The 18,942-nt window shown below is 34.2% G+C and overlaps 2 protein-coding genes across 4 annotated transcripts; both read left to right on the top strand.

The window, feature by feature from the left end:
* Positions 1-2,530: 2,530 nt before the first annotated feature.
* On the top strand, positions 2,531-10,005 carry LOC104813193 (5'-3' exoribonuclease 3-like). 2 transcript variants are annotated; one of them, XM_010540747.2, is made up of 23 exons: positions 2,531-2,903; positions 3,039-3,141; positions 3,226-3,302; positions 3,791-3,982; positions 4,067-4,186; positions 4,302-4,364; positions 4,491-4,640; positions 4,782-4,946; positions 5,313-5,390; positions 5,487-5,573; positions 6,219-6,491; positions 6,654-6,749; positions 6,888-6,983; positions 7,078-7,148; positions 7,605-7,733; positions 7,805-7,881; positions 7,973-8,013; positions 8,115-8,189; positions 8,287-8,444; positions 8,726-8,830; positions 8,967-9,042; positions 9,304-9,398; positions 9,496-10,005. In XM_010540747.2, the coding sequence occupies exons 1-23, from the start codon at positions 2,700-2,702 to the stop codon at positions 9,755-9,757; spliced, it is 2,793 nt and encodes a 930-aa protein (XP_010539049.1). In that variant the 5' UTR covers positions 2,531-2,699; the 3' UTR covers positions 9,758-10,005. The 2 variants fall into 2 exon arrangements, with proteins under 2 accessions (XP_010539049.1, XP_010539048.1); XM_010540746.2 differs by having other exon boundaries at positions 2,532-2,903; positions 8,714-8,830.
* A 228-nt stretch (positions 10,006-10,233) lies between these two features.
* Positions 10,234-17,907, top strand: LOC104813194 (putative pentatricopeptide repeat-containing protein At1g12700, mitochondrial). 2 transcript variants are annotated; one of them, XM_010540748.1, is made up of 7 exons: positions 10,234-10,387; positions 10,462-10,520; positions 11,614-11,666; positions 14,515-16,267; positions 16,397-16,711; positions 16,883-17,235; positions 17,347-17,907. In XM_010540748.1, the coding sequence occupies exon 4, from the start codon at positions 14,564-14,566 to the stop codon at positions 16,175-16,177; it is 1,614 nt and encodes a 537-aa protein (XP_010539050.1). In that variant the 5' UTR covers positions 10,234-10,387; positions 10,462-10,520; positions 11,614-11,666; positions 14,515-14,563; the 3' UTR covers positions 16,178-16,267; positions 16,397-16,711; positions 16,883-17,235; positions 17,347-17,907. The 2 variants fall into 2 exon arrangements, with proteins under 2 accessions (XP_010539050.1, XP_010539051.1); XM_010540749.2 differs by having other exon boundaries at positions 14,571-16,267.
* Positions 17,908-18,942: the final 1,035 nt, after the last annotated feature.

An 18,942-nucleotide genomic window follows, 5' to 3' on the forward strand; every position in this document is an offset into this window, starting at 1 on the left:
ATATATATATATATATATATATATATATATATATATATATATATATATATATATGTATTTAAAATTTTATCTTTGTTTCTAATTTTGTTTCCTTTAAGAAAAATTGCATTTCTTTCTCTACCAACTTCTCGATATCTTAATTTTATTTTTTCCAAACATGTTTGATATTTTCTTATTTTAATACAATATGGAACTAATTTTGAATTGTCATATATACTAGTAATTAAGATTCGAATTATTTATATCATAAATATCATCCGTAATGATTATACTAATTGATTTTATATTAAGAGAAACATAAATTATTTTTTTTTATCTATTACCTCATTCAAATACAGATAACGATTTCTTCAATCATTAGATGCATCTACAAGTTTACTATGATGACACTTATAAATGTGAACATGGGTGCTTAATCACATATATTAAGCATATATATATTATTTAAATATTGGCCACTAGTTTCAACGCTAACAAGTTGCTAATGATATCTATCGTCCATTTTTTTTTATTACATACAACATAAGGAGAAATCACTGCATAGACCAAGTTTCATGCATTATACAATTTTTTTCTAGAAGAAATATAAATTTAATGAAAATATTTTATATTTTAGTAATTTAATTATTCACGTGAAGTTGATTTGGCTTTGCATCTTCCGTGGATGAAATAGAGCCGTCCTTTGGTGAGGCAATAATACCTATATGTGTTTATTATATAATTTCCCAAGTCTATAGTCTTCTTGCCAAAATCACATTTTAAAAAATAACGTTTAAATCCTAAATGATTGGAAATAACTTTACTGGAAATTAGAATGGTATAATGAATCCCAGCTATTTTTTGGTGTATATTTCGATATAGGATTATTCTATAGTGTATTTTATGTATTTTAGTTTAATATCCTAATTGTATCGTCAACAAATATATACCGTAAATATTTAACATCATATATTAAAATTCATATATCCTAACATAAAAAATGATAAAAGTGTGATAGAAGGTATCCCAAATTAACTATTACTTATTCATTTGTATCATAATGGGAATCTAAATAGTTAGGAAGTAGTTTGGATATTCAAACGATATTATATCAAAACTACCCTTGTTTTGATACGTGTACTTTAACTCGACATTATATCAAAAATATATTTTCTTTGTTATTTTAACTTCAACACATACCATTCTTTATCTGTGATTTTATGACCCATATGGCAAAAAAATATAGCATAGTTACATGTTGATCTAATTGATCGTAATGTTAAATTTATGATGATCATACTAATTCATTATGTTCATCCCTTATATATTTTACTATTCATTTGATAAAACTATTATAAATTTAACGTTATGATTAATGAGACTAATATGTGACTAAAATACGTTTCTGGTCACATATATTACAGAGTAATAGATAGAGAAAGATATATGTTGAAGTTAAAATAGCAAAGCGATGATATTTTTGATAATGTTCTATTTAAACCATAACTTTTTTAATCTATTTTTTGTGTAAGCAGTGTGTTCAATATGATCACTATATAAATTTAAATGATGTGATTCATTGTGATTAATTTGACCATCATGTAATTTTAATGGTATGATCAATGTGATTATAAAAATATATCACGATGATTACATTGATCAAACAAAAAAAAGATGTAGAAGATTACGACCAGAAATCCATGTAACAAAGTAAATGTGTTTTTTTATAATGCCTCTATTCAAATTCTAAATCAACCGAAATATGAATTTTGGAGGATAACTTATCAGTCATCTGACACTTCACGTAGGCGTCGCAACTCCAAATTCTGACACACGATAACACGAGACGCTTTCTCGTCCATATCTCATATGGCGTCGTTTCATCCGACTTTGTTGGACTCATGTTTAGCAGGTACGCAGCGGTCTCTAAAGCATAGCCTCAAAAGGACTTCGGAAGATCTGTCTGACTCATCATCGACCAAACCATGTCTAACAGTGTTCGGTTCCTCCGTTCAGACACGCCATTTCACTGTGGCGTTCCAGGAAGAGTTAATTGTGATACAATACCGCAATGAACCAGATAGTCAGAGAACTCTTGGCTCATATACTCGCCACCACGATCAGATCGAAGTGTATTGATCGTCTTGCCAATAATTTTGCAGTTTTAAATTAGAAAAATAATAAATAAATATCCAATTTTTTTTTATAAAAATTATAAATAAATATCCAAACTATAAAATTTTCACCTATAATTTTTCAAAATTCTCTATATATATAAATACCTTAATTTTTTATTTTTATTTTAAATCCATTAGAGACTATTAACATATTTTAATAATATTTTTTTAGATTTAAAGATTATAATGAAATATTTTGTAAATTTTAAAATTATAATGATACATCTTTATAAGTCAAAAAATTAAATTATCCAATTATTTTTTACTATTTTACAAATTTGATTTTTTTATAGGTTTTACTTATAAAAAAAAATATATGCTTGGAACCGTCTCGAGCAGGGCTCCCCTTTTCAGTTTTCACACCCCGATAGAGACGCAAGGGTATTATAGTCCCGTTGTAATTTTGTGACTCCGCGACCTACAATAAAAGTGTCCCTTGCTTCGCCGACGCCGGCGAGTGGCTCGAAGAAGTTCAAAACTGTGCCTCTTCTGCTTCACGCAGTCACTGTAGCTAGGGTTTTCCGAGGTTTTGGGTCTTCTCCAATGGGAGTTCCGGCGTTCTACCGTTGGTTGGCGGAGAAGTATCCGTTGATTGTCCAGGATGTGGTTGAAGAACAGCCCGTTGAGATCGATGGCGTCAAAATCCCTGTCGACACTAGAAAACCTAACCCTAACAACATCGAGTATGACAATTTGTATCTCGACATGAACGGAATTATCCATCCATGCTTTCATCCCGAGGACAGGGTATGGTTTCGAGTTGTTTATCAATTGCATTTGTTTGGTTTTACCTTGTTCGGATGTTAATTCGTCGATTTCGTGTGATATAGTGGTCGTTTGCTTAACTTTATTTTATGAATGGGTGTTTTTCCCTTGTTCCAGCCTTCTCCCACTACCTTTTCCGAGGTGTTTCAGTGCGTGTTTGATTACATAGACAGGCTCTTTGTGATGGTACGTCCACGGAAGCTGCTATACATGGCCATCGGTGAGTATCTCTGTGTATGTATGTATATTGTATGAGTTATTTTCTGCGTATGATTCAAGTGGCATTGGTCCGTGTAATTTCCAGATGGTGTTGCTCCACGGGCTAAAATGAATCAACAGAGGTCTAGGCGGTTTAGAGCAGCTAAAGATGCAGCAGAAGCGGTATGTTCTGTTTCTCTTCAGTAGTTCTTTCGTAATATTTTGGTGTAGTTGTGGTTTGTTCCTTTTGAATTCGTGATATAAGTTCCTTGTATGATGTTGGAGATGTTACTGATTGCAAGTTCTGTAAAGGCAGTGCAGTATATGCCTTTGTCTCTGTGGCGAATCCCGTTTAGGTTTATTAATGTTTTAATGATAAATATCTGATGGCATATGTTTGCATCCAATGTTAGTTTCATTCTATTGTCATTCTTGTATGCTCTATGCAAGGAGCTAGCTGAAAGATGAAGCAACCAAAATGTGTTAATGATCCCTTTTTCTCAGGTTACTTATATAGATGTCGCAACAGGATTTTTCTAGAAAATCTATAATTTTGGCTTCATGAGTCTGTTCCTGAAGTTTTTTCACTGACCCTCTGTATATATTTTGTTTTAAACCAGGAAATGAGTTAACAGCATGATGCTTTTTTTATTTTTTCAAATCTCATCCAGGCAGCTGAAGAAGAACGGTTGCGTGAGGAGTTTGAGAGGGAGGGGAGGAAACTGCCTCCTAAAATGGATTCTCAAGCCTTTGATTCTAATGTTATAACTCCCGGAACTGAGTTCATGTCTACTTTATCAGTTGCATTGCAATACTACATACACCTTAGGCTAAACTATGACCCTGGTTGGAAAAAGATTAAGGTGCTGATTTGTGTCTGTGTTATTATCTGTTGCAAATATTTACTGCACTGTTCAGATTTTACTCATGCTTTTCTCTTTCTGAAGGTTATCCTCTCTGATGCAAATGTTCCTGGCGAGGGGGAACACAAGATAATTTCATACATACGCCTTCAAAGAAACCTCCCTGGCTATAATGTAAACACACGCCATTGCATGTATGGTTTGGTATGTAACCTTCCATTTGTAGATATTTTCTTTTACGTTTAGTTTCTCCATATTTTTAGTGGTTTTAGACTGTACTGGTTGGGGAAGGTGTTCTATCTAATAATTCTATTAACAGGACGCTGATTTAATTATGCTGGCTCTGGCTACCCATGAGATTCATTTCTCAATCCTCCGTGAGGTTTGTACTTTTGTTTCCTTGGTTTACCTCCAGCAAAGTTTAGGAAAGTTCAGCTCATTTAATCCGGACAAGTGTGTTAACCATGTAAACGAATGCAATCAATCCTCCCGTGATGACTTGATTTAGGTTGTTTTCACTCCTGGACAACAAGACAAATGCTTTCTGTGTGGTGAGGTGGGCCACCGCGCAGCAGATTGCCAGGGCAAGTTAAAGAGGAAGGCTGGAGAATCTGATAAGAAAACTGATGCAAACGCCTCCGTTAAAAAGCCATACCAGGTATCGTTCATTTTCTATTTTTAAATTTTTTTAGTTCATGTTATGCAACTGAATTTTATAATACTTTTATAATTGTTTGTTATTTAAGAGGCACGCGTATATCTTGAATTTAATGATTGGGTTCTTTTCTTTTGTTGGCAGTTTCTCAACATCTGGACGCTTAGAGAGTATCTGGAGCATGACATGCAGATATCTAACCCTCCATTTCAAATTGATTTGGAGCGCATAGTTGATGATTTCATATTCATCTGTTTCTTTGTTGGCAATGATTTCTTACCACATATGCCAACATTAGAGATACGAGAGGTTTGTACAGTTTTATGTTTGCTTTTGTTATTTGGAAATTGATGTTTATTCTACTGTAAAACACTATAGTGTCATTCATGTAAGGTGATATTGCGCTAACTCCCTTTGATGTAGGGTTATCAAATTATTCCTAGATAAGATAGATCTGTGTTTTTGAACATCATATTGACTCCCTGGGTAACGGATAAAAATAGTTGGCTCATAATTGACACTGCATTATAGTATAAACTGCACAGAATACAAATTTACACAGCTGTATTTTTGAGTTTGAAGCATCGTCGTATCAATTTTTGCTCTCTATTGCGCTGGAAACAGTCAGGTAAGACATGATATTAGTAATGCTCTGAACTTGCTATCATCTTGCAGGGTGCTGTTGAATTGCTAATGTCTGTATATAAGAAGGAATTTGGATCATTTGGAGGTTACTTATCCAAATCAAGCAAGGTGCAGTGATTATGTAACTTATTTAATTAGTTGTTTTCACTTGTACTTGCCCCTGTATAAGAATTTTTTAACATTTTTTGTCTTCCCAATTTTCAGTTACACTTGAAGAGAGTTGAGCGCTTTATTCAGGCTGTTGGAGTGTATGAAAATAGCATCTTTCAGAAGAGAGCTAGGTTACATCTGGTGAATCTTAAGTTCTTTTTACATATTGATTTTCTTCACGTGTTGATACTAGCCTTCCATTTCAAGGTTTTATTAGAAAGAGCAAATGATACACTCAATAATTATGTGCCCAACTATTTATTGCTATTGTAGTGCCCATCGGCTGCTCATTTTCTGAGCAGGCTGTTAACATTTCTTTAGCATAGGCAAAATTTATACTATTGTCTAATTGTTTCCTCCGGGTGGGATAATATCCTGAGACTCTGATAGTGGTTGCTTGGGCAACGAGTACCTGAGTTTGATTCAGTATAAACTAAAAATAAAATGGAGAATCCAAGAAAGGAGGCTAGAACTGATTCAACTGAATGAGGCCCTTATGCTTCTCTGTGTGATTGTCATTTTGCTTCTTTGGGCCAGGATTCTGTGTAGCATTCCGAAATATTGTAAATAGAATAAGCCATATGTTCTTTGGAAAAATGGCTAATTGGCTATAAGGTTCTCCCCTGCATTAGTTGTAAGCACTGCACTACTCAAAAAGTGTGGTTTTATACACCATGTGGTATTGAAAGGTGGAAGATTTGAATCTAAAGAATCTATTTTTCGAGTTCTCTTGTTTCTGGTATCTTCTCATTGGTATGTCTTGTGATGTCATTTTGCACTTGGCAGAGACAAGCAGAAAGGATCATGCGTGACAATGCTCAAAGAGGCAGAACTGGTCATACAGGGTTTCCAGTGCAACCAGAGTCTCTAGTTCAAGTCTCTCAGTATCATGGTTCACGCCTTGCTTCTGGTCCGCAACCTTCACCGTACAAGCAGAATATGGATTCTACCCGTCCCCAAAAAGTTCGTCGTCTGTTTCCGGAGGATAATGTTGGTGTGTCTATTGTTGACACAGATAACAGCCTTGGAACAGAAGCATTTAGTCCTGTTTCTGAGGAGGTACTTTGACAAAATTTGGGCTCCTGCCAGCCATTTTTTGGACTCATATTTCAAGGACAAATCTTCCTTGTGGTATGATCCTGGCTTGGAAGGAGATAACTGTTCTGGATCTGAGATTGGTTTCCTCTCTTTTTGTACTAAAGTCGACCTAATGGGTTTCAGGAACTCGAGAACAAAGAAGAATTGAAGTTTAAGCTTAAGAAGTTGCTACGGGATAAAACGGATGCTTTTTGCTCAGGAAATGCACAAAAAGATATCGTAAGTTGTTTATTTTTTCAGCGAACTGCTAGTAACCCTTTTTAGACCTCATACATGCTCATTCTTAACGGGCTTCTTCTCGGTCTCCTCCTATCAGAGAACATATGTAATCAGCTCTAATGGTTTCTATATAATCAGGTAAGACTGGGTGAACCTGGATGGAGGGAGAGATACTATGAGGAAAAGTTTTCAGCAAAAACTGTCGAGGAAATGGAAAAAATACGGGGAGATGTTGTGAGTTCTTCAGTTTTTGTTACTTGACTCGTATTTATAAGGTTTGAATAATTAAGACTTCACTTATTTAGTGTCTTGGTAATGTCTTGACTAGGTTGCTAAGTACACCGAAGGCCTATGTTGGGTAATGCGTTATTATTATGACGGTGTTTGTTCCTGGAAGTGGTTAGTATCTCGTCATCCTTTTTTTAAATTTCAAATTTGTTCCATTTGGTTTTCTTTTTTCTTTCGTGGATATGGAGGAGGATGTTATTCTTTAGTAATTCCACTGAGATATCGGTTTCTTCAGCTTGCATGTGTGTATATGTATATACATGTCTCGTGTTTCCTTGACAAATGTTCTTCATTTTAATTCACGTTTTTTCTTCTTTTATGATTTAAAGATTTGTTCCATCTAAGATTCCATTTTTTTATCCTTCTGCATCTTCATGGGAACCTCATATATAAATATTTTGTACTCGAAGAAATTGCAATGGGTCTGGCAAAGTTTCTTTAAATTTTGTTTCCTTCAGCACTCTTGTCACTTAAAACTAGACATTGTGATGCCTTCCAATTTCACTTTTTAATCTTTTTCCCTGTTCCGTAGACCTTGGATTTAGTGGTTCTTGGTTTATTTTGAAGGTTCTATCCATACCATTATGCACCTTTTGCATCCGACCTCAAGAATCTTGATCAGCTGGATATTAAGTTCGAACTGGGCTCCCCTTTTACACCTTTCAATCAGCTTCTGGGTGTTCTTCCGGCCGCAAGGTACACTATCTATTCTTCTAAATTTTCATAAATCAACTGTTACTGCTTTGCTCAACATGTTTCATTCTCAGTGCACATGCACTCCCAGAATGCTTTAGGAATCTGATGACAGACCCAAATTCGCCGATAAGTGATTTCTATCCTGCTGGTATGAGGATATTTTACAATTGATCTCTTTTCAGGTGGAGCTGTGCAATTCACGTTTCTAATTTCCCTTTTCCCTTTCTCGGAGTGTGCAGATTTTATGGTTGACATGAATGGAAAGCGATACGCATGGCAGGTTTGTTAGTTTTGTCATGCTGATAAGAGGAAGTTTGATCGTTTAAGCACTTGCATAATAACCTAACTTATTTCTATATTCTATTTCTGTTTTTTATGAAGGGTATTGCAAAATTGCCTTTTATTGAGGAGCATCGTCTTCTTGATGCGATTGCACTGGTGGAGCACACATTGAAGGTATGCTGCATCTGTCAGTTTGCATTTCGTCTTCCTTGTAGCGTTTTACTGTCTAAAATCACAACTGAACTTCGTTTTCTTTCAATCATCTTTTCAGAAGGAAGAAATTAGAAGAAACAGTGTAATGTTTGACATGATCTTTGTGGCCGCATCTCATCCCCTGGCTGAGGTGATACGTTCTCTGGACAAATGTGCCAAATCATTGAAAAAAAGAAAACGAGCGAAGATTACGGAAAAGATTGACCCCGAGCTAAGGTTTGTGTCTAACTTATGAGAATAACTAATTCTAAGTTCATAAATCACGGTGTGTTGTGACATGTTTTCCATATCTAGTGCTATATATTACTCCTTAAGTATTCCTGATCACTTCAGCGAAGGGCTTTACAAGAAAATAACAGATGTTTAACATATTAAGAAGATCAGAATAATGAGGACATGAAGATTCCTTCATTCGGAGTCAAAATCCTTCACATTTGTTTCACTGAGTTGCAAAATTTCTCTGAACTATTTCCTGATCTATCTAGGGATGAATGCAGTGATGGAATGAATGGTTACTTAGCCCCATGTTCTGGAGATTGTCAGCCGCCAATCTTCAGCTCCCCAATCGAGGGCATGGAAGATATTTCAGCCAACCAAGTCATGTAAGGTTTTCATAGAACGGTTTTGACTACCATGGCAATGATAAATTTGCTCTAGTTTATTTATTTACTCTTTTGCATTTGATTGGGACTTTGAACACATGTTTCTGGGATCCGCCGATGATTATATCTTCATCAGATGTGGCATATACAAACTTCCAGATAGCCATAAACACATTGCTCGCCCAACCGCAGGAGTGGTGTTCCCCGAAAAGGTAAGAGCCAAACAACTATACACAATACCAATCTTATTAAACGAGCTTGTCGCTATCTAATGGCTTAGGCGTCTCATATTTTTATTATCTAAAGTTGTGGGACAGAATAGAATCTAGATAAATATGATTATATGTATCACCTAAGCATTAATTGATTAGCATTTCTACAAAATTATGTGTCCTGTGAGTGTATGGTGCGGATATATCTTCTGCAAGTTTGTCTCTTAATATTAGCTTTTCCAATCCATCATCATCTTGCAGATTGTGCATGCGTCGGATTTGGTACCTAAACCCAGTCTATGGCATGAAGATCATCCGAGACCCCGAGCTCCTATAGATTTCACACGAAGAAAAAGGTAAAAAAAAGATTAGTACATGATTATGAGAATCTTCCAAGACCTTCATTTGCAATGACTGTTTTTAAGGTATGTCTTACTTTACTTTTTGTTTCAGGCATAACCCTCCAGGATCCAGCTCTAGGTTTCAGCTCAGGGAGACAGGAGAAAAGTGTGTAGTACATGGTTTGCAACATAAACCCGACCATAAAGACATCAACTCGGGAGCGAACCTGGCAGGTTTATGTCCAAATTCTGTTTCCAGAACGACGCAGGCTGGAAAAAGGTCCTACCATTTCCATCTCAATGACAAACCACACAAAAGTGGGAAAAAGAAACAGAGAAGGAGAGGCAAGCAGAACAGAAACTCAAGTAAATAAAACGGAAACTCATCTCTGAAACGGAAAAGAAGAAAGTGAAAGGCTTATAAGAGGCCTCGATTTTTGATCCATATCTCCTCTTGCTGTTGGCCCGATAAGTTACTCAGTTATAACTTGTACCGTAGTTCGTGTTTTTAGAAAATTGTGGTCATTGATCAGATTCCTTCGGACATCATAGGAGGGTCGTTTGGTGAACCTAAGAGATATTAGCCTATAAGGGGTGTCAAAAAAGGCCGAGGTTTGATTTCCGATCCGAGTTCATCCATAAAATTTACGGTTTGGGCTTAAGAAATCGAGGCCCGTTTGTCTTTTGGGCTGGGCCAGACCGGGCCGGCCTGAGAAATTTTGATTATACAATTGTTTTTCTTCCCAAGTGTGTGCTTTTTTTAAACAACGGGCCCATTAAAAAAGAAGTGTTCGGCCCATTACAAAACTTGTAACGATTAATCTTATTAAGCCCAATTTTAAAACATTTTATCGATGAAAAACCAAAGTAGGGTTTCTGAAAAACCGCTTTCGTGTCTGCCTCTCTCTGTCTCTCTCTTTTCCGTGTCGTGTGTACTTCTGCAACCCTTGTACTGTGAAGCCTCAGCCGTTTTTCGATATTCATCTCGGATTCGACAATCTCAGGTGAAGCTCTCATGCCTTCCTCTCTATCTCTCTCTCTATCTCTCTCTCTCTCATGCCTTGACTGTCGGATCCAGGTAGACGAGAACCAACGGAGACATGAAGTCTACCATTCGTAAGGCAACGCGAGAACAAGGTGCGTTCCGATTCTGCCCCATCTTTTTCTTGCTCGAGTTCGGACGGTGGTCGGAAACCGGCCACCAGAGCCGGAAGCCCAGATGCCACGGCTCACGCAACTGATAAACCAATTATTATTATTATTATTTGATTTATAGTTTATATCTTTAAAATTTTAATGTTAGTCTAACCTAAATAATTTTACGGCATGTTAACGCTTATGGGTGGTGTTTTCAAAAGCTTATATTAACAAAACTTTTTTGAAATATGAGGTATGATAAAAAATGGTTATCTTTATAGATATGCATAGTGTAAAATTATTTTTTAAAATAATGGTTTTTTTTTAAAAAATCTCACTAAAACTCTTAGACTACATGTTTTATTTAAAACAGAATATTTAAAATGTTGGATGAAATTGGGTTGGGTTAAACAGAGATGTGTGGGTGGTGGGCAGATGACTTTTTTTACAAAAATAAAAATTTAGACACGGTTTCGATATTAAAAATAAGCTCTAAGGTACAATGGGAAATTAAATATTCCAGCCTGTAAAGTTGGGACCATGTGAAGAAGTGGACGAGACGTTATATACAGTACACATATATATTTATATATATATTTATTTTCTCTTGAATAACAAAATACTTGGTTATTCAAAAAAAAAATTCATCACAATCCATTTATATCTCGCACATATAAGGAAGTGATGGAGCGTGAGAGGCACGTGCATGGTGCAGGGGATAATAATGGGAAGAGGCTTGTTTGGTTGGGTATAAAGCTCCACCCCTTCCCTATATGGGATCCACTTGTTCCCTCTTCCAAACACGCATTCTTTATTTGATTTATAGTTAAATGCCGAGAAAAATATATATACTAATTTATTGGGGAGAAAACTCGAGGGTCTTTTCGTAATTTAGCCCTTATGTACTTCTGCAACCCTTGTACTCTCAATCTCAAGTCTCCGCCGCTCAGATAGTTAGATTCTGTGATTTCATATTTAATTTTTTTTAAAATCCCGCACTCATCTCTCTCTCTCTCTCTCTATATATATATATATATATATATGTGGATATGATCATAGATCGTCACTCGGCCTACTTTCTTTTTAATCTCAGAGGCCCAAACACGCAACCAACGGAGACAGGAAATCAATCATCTTAAGAACAAGGTGCGTACTAAATGATTTTATTCATTTATAATTCATATATATATATATATATATATGCCTGAAGTTTGTTAAATTCCCATCTCATAATATATACACACGCACATTTCTTATTTTAAAAAAACAAAACCATAAACGTACATTGGGTTCTCTTAAAAGACATATATTGGGCCGTGGCAGCATTTTATTGGGCCTATAAGTTTTAGATTTGATTCTTGTTTTATGTTGTTTTCTTCTCTTTGGATTTTGAAAAATCGAATTGAAGATATAAATTTGAACAGGAGATCAAGATTGTATGTGTAAGAACATGAAATCTAGTTATTATATAGTAAACATTTCTTTTGTAAATGAATGTATGTATTTATTATGTTTGCAAAAAAATATAAAATTTTAAAATATATTTATAAACTAATAAATTAAAATTAATGGAATACGGGTACATGACTCTTGGGGTTTTATATATAAAAATGTATGTTTTTATGTATATAATATAGATATAAATGACTAAAATATAACTATAATATATATTTACAAATATTTAGCTTCACCGAGTCATTAAACCTACTATCCTATATATGTCCACGTAATTGTTTTGGGGTAATATCATACAATATGTGATGTGAAACTTGTAACGTTCAAACTTTTTAAGATATATGCAGACCAATTTTAAAATGATTTATTGATAAAAAATAGGGTTTCTAACTCATATATATATATATATATATGCACACACACAATCATAGAAGATTGTACCTGATCGAATAAGATAAATAATAATCTAACATACATGTGGACACTCTAATAACATATGTAAATATATTATGAATTAGACTAGAAAAAAATATTTTAAGATACAAAAAATATAGGGAAATTTCCAAAAAAATATCGAATTTTGAGATAGCTAACATATTAATACCGAATTTTTCAAATTTCTAAATTAAAAATGAACTCGTTGATTTTGACAAAAAAATATTGGACTTATAAATTTTTGGCAAAAACCTCATTTACGATTTGGCGACGTCAAAAAAAATTTAATTTTAAAAATAAAAAATAATTATAAAAGATAGAAAGAAAATAAAAAATAAATTTTAAAATAAATATAAAATAAAAATAAAATTTTAAAAATAAAATTTTAAAATAAAAATTGAAAATTAAAACTAGAATTTTTAAAAATAATAAAATAATAAAAATAAAATTAAACATAAAAAATTAATGTATTAAAGGAAAAAAACATGTAATATAATATATGTATAAACATATATGTATACATAAAATAATAAATATTAAATGTATATATTGATTAACATATACATATATATACATTTAATAGTTACTATTTTATGCATATGTATACATATGTGAATTTTGATATGTTTATTATATTTTTAATTATTTGTAATGTAATTACAACTATTTTACTATATATAAATATATAGTTGTGCATATATTGCATATATATTGTATTTTTTTTATATATCTATCTATAAACTTAAATATATATATATATATATATATATATATATATATGAATTTTTGAATGTAAGTATATATATGTTTATGTATATATGCATATATAATATAAAATATTAAAAATTAAAAATGTATATTTACATTAATACATATATATAAATATATATATATACATATTTATTTTTTTAATATTATATATATATATATTGCATATTTTTTATTTTTTATTTATAATTAGAATTATTTTTTATTTTTTAAAAAATTCTTATTTGATGTAGCGGATGACGAGGCATTGAGTCATTCGCCACGTCATATCGTTTGTTAAGTGATTTAACACCGTGTAATGTTGATGAAGTTTTTGTCAAAGATTTACAAGTTTAGTGTTTTTTTATGTCAAAATCGTTGAATTCATATTTAATTTAAAAGTTTGAAAAGTTCAATATTAATATGTCAGTTATCTTCAAGGTCGGTAATTTTTTTTGGAATTTTTCCAAAAATATATGTGTATAATTTATTTTTTTATTAAGGTGGTGAGCTATCCAATTATTACAAGCCAACAACTCCTCAAATGTAACTTATTTATCCTATATATATATGTGTTAATGTATATACTATAGATATAAACCTACTATCCTATATATGTCCACGTGATTGTTTTGGGGGTAAGATCATACAATTTGTGATGTGAAACTTGTAACGTTCAATCTTTTTAAGACATACGCTGATCCAATTTTAAAATGATTTATTGATAAAAAATAGGGTTTCTAACTCATATATATATATACACACACACGCAATCATAGAAGATTGTACCTAATCGAATAAGATAAATAATAATCTAACATACATGTGGACACTCTAATAACATATATAAATATATTATGAATTAGACTAGAAAAAGTTTTTTTTAAGATACAAAAAATATATATTTATAGTTTTTTTATTAAGGTGAACTACCCAATTATTACAAGCCAACAATGTGACTTAACTTTCAACTATAACATTTTTTTACGACACTTATTTTTGGAACTTGAACATATATCTTTATAAAAATTTTATGCGACCCTCTCTAACTTTGAGAGGTTCGGTAAAAAAACATCAAATAACTAATAAATATAACAGATCTATCATAATTTAATCACATTTAATTTTTTGTTTTTATTTTTAATTATTAACTGATTTTTTATTCAAAGTCTCCTCTCAATTATTCGATTTCGATTTTCATACTTGTTTGAAATGATTCTCATATCAGTTTTTATGTTGATTGCGGTCGGCTCTTCTCTTGTCTGAATTGATTCTCATATCAGTTTTTATGTTAAATTCGTGTAATCTGTTTATGTCTGAATTGAGTGTTTACTTGGGTTTTGGCTTTCTGAATCAGATTCGAAAAGGATAAGGTTTTGTGGGGGTTTCTGATTCTGTCTCTTTGAATGGAAGCTAATGTGATGCCGATGGTCCAGAGAATGGCTGCTTTTGCATTTGCTTCTGCCTCAGGTCTGCTTCAGACTCATCCCCTAAGAAGAGGTACTCTGAACAACTTCTTGCATTGTTCCTCTGTCTTAAGCTGTCGGAGATCGGCTTTTTCCGATGTTAGAGACCGCAATATGTCATACAGAGATATATTGAGATGTGGGGTTCATGATTGTCATGCCGAGTATGTTGTTGATTTGTTCGATCAGATGGTTCAGTCTCGTCCCATACCTTCCATCACCGATTTTACTAAACTATTGAGTGCAATCATGAAGATGAAACGGTATGATGTTGTCATTTTCCTCTACAAGAAAATGGAATTGCTTGGGGTTTCACATGATATCTACTCTTTGAATGTTCTCATCAACTGTTTCTCCCACTCTCCTCAAGTGTTTTTGGGTTTATCTGTCGTGGGCAAAATCTTGAAACTCGGTTATAAGCCGAATGTAGTCACCTACACTACCCTAGCTCATGGTTTCTGTATCCACGGAAAGATTTCAGCGGCTTTAAGCTTGGTTGACCAAATGGTGGAAGAGGGATACAAACCTAATGTTGTAACATTTAGTACTTTGATCAACGGGCTTTGCCTTGAGGGTAGAGTTTCTGAAGCATTGAGTTTATTTGATCAAATGCTAAAGATGGATTGTCAGCCCAATGTAGTTACATTTGGCATTCTTATAAACGGGATCTGTAAGGCAAGAGATTATGCATTGGCCATGAATCTACTCGAGAAGATGGAGGAAATGTATATTGAGATCAATATCGTAATTTATAATACGATCATCGATTATCTATGCAAAGTCGGACACGTGGATGGTGCATTGAACCTTTTCGGAAAGATGGGTAGTTGTGGGATTGTACCAGATGTAGTAACTTTTAATTCTATAATAAATGGTTACTGCAAGGCTAATAGGGTCGATGAGGGTATTAATCTCTTTTATGAGATGTCTCGAAGAGGATTGGTTGCTGATGTAGTTACTTACAACATCCTCATCCAAGGGTTTTACCGAGTAGGCAATCTTGGTGCTGCCCAAAAGGTTTTCATGGAGATGCAGTATAAGGGTCATAGTCCTGATCTTGTGACTTACATCATTTTGCTTGATGGACTTTGTAAGAATGGAAAAACAGACAAGGCACTTTGCTTATATAATAAGTTGGATAAGAGTGGGATTGATCTCCATATACCTCTCCATAGTTGCATGATGCATGGTTTGTGCAAGGTTGGGAGGGTTGACGAAGCGTTGATATTATTTAATAAGCTTCTTGACAGAGGGGTGAAGCCGAATGTTATCATGTATAACATAATGATATCCGGACTTTGTGGGAAAGATTCACTCTATGAAGCCGAGAAGGTAATTGGGAAGATGAAAGAGGATGGTTGTTTTCCCGACGCTGGTATGTACAACGCATTGATCAGGGGTCGTCTTAGAAGTCGCTTTCCATTGATGGTTATCGAGCTGATACGAGAAATGCGGAGCAATGGCTTTTCTATGCATGCATCAACCTCAAATATGATAAGGGATATGGTATATGGAGGTATATTGGATAAGGGGGTTTTGGATCTCCTCTCTTAGTAGATGTAAGTACTAAACGGTTGATGAGAAGAGCCAACATCGCATGGTTGTATGTTTGATGAGAAGAGCCAGAAACTTCAAGCTATCCAGGTAAATTATCTCTATGTTTCACTTCCTCTGTTTTCAATATCATAAATCCTGTGTCTTTGTTTGTTTGGGCACAGCCTGCCTCCTCATTGGACGTCTGATTGGATCTGTTTTTTTTTCCTTGTCATTCAGACATCTTTGGATATTCTGAGTGTTTTGAGGTAAGAACACTATTGCCACTGGAGCTTCAATCCACTCTGAAGCATGATTTCAGATGCCTTTTCATGACAAATCATTCCCCTCTTGTTGGGAAGTTGCATAAGATTCTGATGAAAATGTTTGTCAAGGCATGGTAAAATCAAAGACTCAATCAAATCGAGCCTCGTCTCAGAAAGTTTCAGAAACTCATGGCTCTTCTGTCGGAACTCGGACATCACGACCAACTTCAAAAAACGAAACAGCAGCTCGAGGGCATGGAGCAGAGGCAGTAGCAAATGATGTATTGAGGTAAGAACAATAATGCCCCCTGGGAGTTTGAGATACTTTTTTAGCCCCTGCTTTTGGAAAACTGCACAAGGTTCTGATGAAAATGCCCATCAAGGCATGGTAAAATCAAAGATGGGAGAGTCTGCATTAAATTTTGATTGGATCTGGGTTTTTTTCCCTTTTGTCATTCAGGCTACCTGAAATATAGTAGACGTACCTACAGATAGTTTCATGGATCCGGACACAGATTCTGGCGTTTTTGTGGACCCTGATTTGTTGGTGAATGGTTCTGTACCCTTTGACATTGATGACCTTCCTCTCGATCCAGACATTGACCCCTTGATATAATACTCTACCCTATTACTGGAGGACTTTCTCGCGTCAAGCCCCGTGTCTGATGATATGGATTCATCAGCAACAGCAGATGTTAGAATTGAGAACAAGGAGACCGAGAAGAAGCAAAATGGGTGGGACAGAGCCAAACATATGGACAAGCTGACCGAACAGATGGGTCTTCTCTCGCCTGAGATCAAAGACCTACCCAGGTATTTTTCGAGTTTTCAGTCAAACCCTAAATTTACAGCGTTCCTCCTCATTGGATCTAATTGCTTTGTAACAGAGATTCTTCTTCTTTTTTTTCTCTTTTTGTCATTCAGGCAAGAGCCATGATCCTTGGGTGTTCCGAGTGTTTTGAGGTAAGAACACTGCTGCCCCTGGAGCTTCGATCCACGCCGAATCATGATTTCAGATGCCTCTTCATGACAAACCATTCCCCCCTTGTTGGTAGAAAATCAAAGGTGAGAGAGTCTGTGTTTGTGTCTCATTTGTTACAAGAAGAAGCAATGCAATCCGTGCGTCGAAAGAGGTCAGAATCTCTGATCCCGCTTCCTCGACATCTGAAAGAAACCAATCTCTGATCCATCATTAGCTGTCTCGGTTTCCCTTACAAGCTCTGTAATGTTTTTTGTAGCTTTCGGAGAAGGGAAAATGAAAAAAAAAAAAAAGGGCTAAACTTTCTCGAGCGAGGACTATGAGCTGAAGCCGAGGAGGAGCTGCTCAAAGACTGGAGTTGAAGATGGCAAAGGCTTTTGTTTAATATCAATCTGATTAGGGTTTTGCTGAGGATCTTTTATTTTACAAAAATAATTACGTAAATTTTTTCTACTGTTTTTTATATTTCATTCTTTAGTTAAAAATTATACCATTCGATTTGATTATGATAACATCTAGGCCCATTTAACTTGCCAATTGATTATTAGCTTGGCCCAATCTATAAACAAATGTAATTACCTATATAACGTATATTCTTTTTTATCGATGTGTTTTTCAGTAAATACATTTATTTTTATTTATTTATTGCATATAATCCACATGTCATTTTGTTTGTTTTTTTAATTGTTTTTTAAAATGTGGGTTTCCAAATAATATTTGGGCCCAGGCCCATCAACGCATACCAAAACAATGTATTATATGCGTAATCCAACAATTATATACAAAATCTTGCTGACATCATCATCATCATCATACATATATATATATATATATATATATAAGACTATTAAGCTGAAAAATATTAGAAGAACAAGAAGCAGCCACCTCTTGAACTGCAAAACACGGCTCAAATTCCATTGAACAAATCATTGATCTTCCTCTGATCACTGATACAAAAATTTGTATTTGACACTATCAATCATTGATGTGGTTCTCTACCCTAACCAATGAATATGCAAAACAAATGGAATTCTAGATGTTTTTCAAATCGAAAAACCAATCAAATAGTAATTTAGATATCATAAAAGCACATGTACTATCTTGATCTGATGTCGAACAAGAACAGGATTCACTCACTCTCTCTATCGAATGATCTTTGCAGGAAATTGAACGAAGAAGAAGGAATAGGGCTAAATACGGGTTCGGGCCGGGCTGAACCCGCATTTCGTTGGTCTGTGTGATTTCCCAAGTGTATTTTGCTGTTACTCACCAGGGTGGCTATTTTTTGTTTGGTTTGATTATTTTCGGATCGTTTTTTCAGGTATAAAAATTTATACCCATTCATTTGTTTTATATTGGATTCAGTGGGTTGATTTTTAGTTTTAGTGATAAAAATGCTTACTTTTCAAAGAAAATCTCAGTTATTTTTTTTTTCGTTTTCAAAAATCATACTCATTCGACTTTTTATATCATTTTTTTTATTTTTATAATTTAACCTGAATTTAATTATACATTATTTATTTAATTTATTTCGAATCTAT

This window comes from Tarenaya hassleriana, unplaced genomic scaffold (assembly GCF_000463585.1).
Source record: "Tarenaya hassleriana unplaced genomic scaffold, ASM46358v1 Cleome2, whole genome shotgun sequence".
NCBI classification, from domain to species: Eukaryota; Viridiplantae; Streptophyta; class Magnoliopsida; order Brassicales; family Cleomaceae; genus Tarenaya; species Tarenaya hassleriana.

What these genes read in the sequence shown, in the direction of transcription:
- LOC104813193 (XM_010540746.2), top strand. Translation starts at nt 2,700, where the DNA reads ATGGGAGTTCCGGCGTTCTACCGTTGGTTGGCGGAGAAGTATCCGTTG. An exon ending in CCGTTAAAAAGCCATACCAG is followed by an intron (nt 4,641 to 4,781) that starts GTATCGTTCATT and finishes TTTTGTTGGCAG; the next exon opens with TTTCTCAACATCTGGACGCT. An exon ending in AGAGAGCTAGGTTACATCTG is followed by an intron (nt 5,574 to 6,218) that starts GTGAATCTTAAG and finishes TGCACTTGGCAG; the next exon opens with AGACAAGCAGAAAGGATCAT.
- LOC104813194 (XM_010540748.1), top strand. Translation starts at nt 14,564, where the DNA reads ATGGAAGCTAATGTGATGCCGATGGTCCAGAGAATGGCTGCTTTTGCA.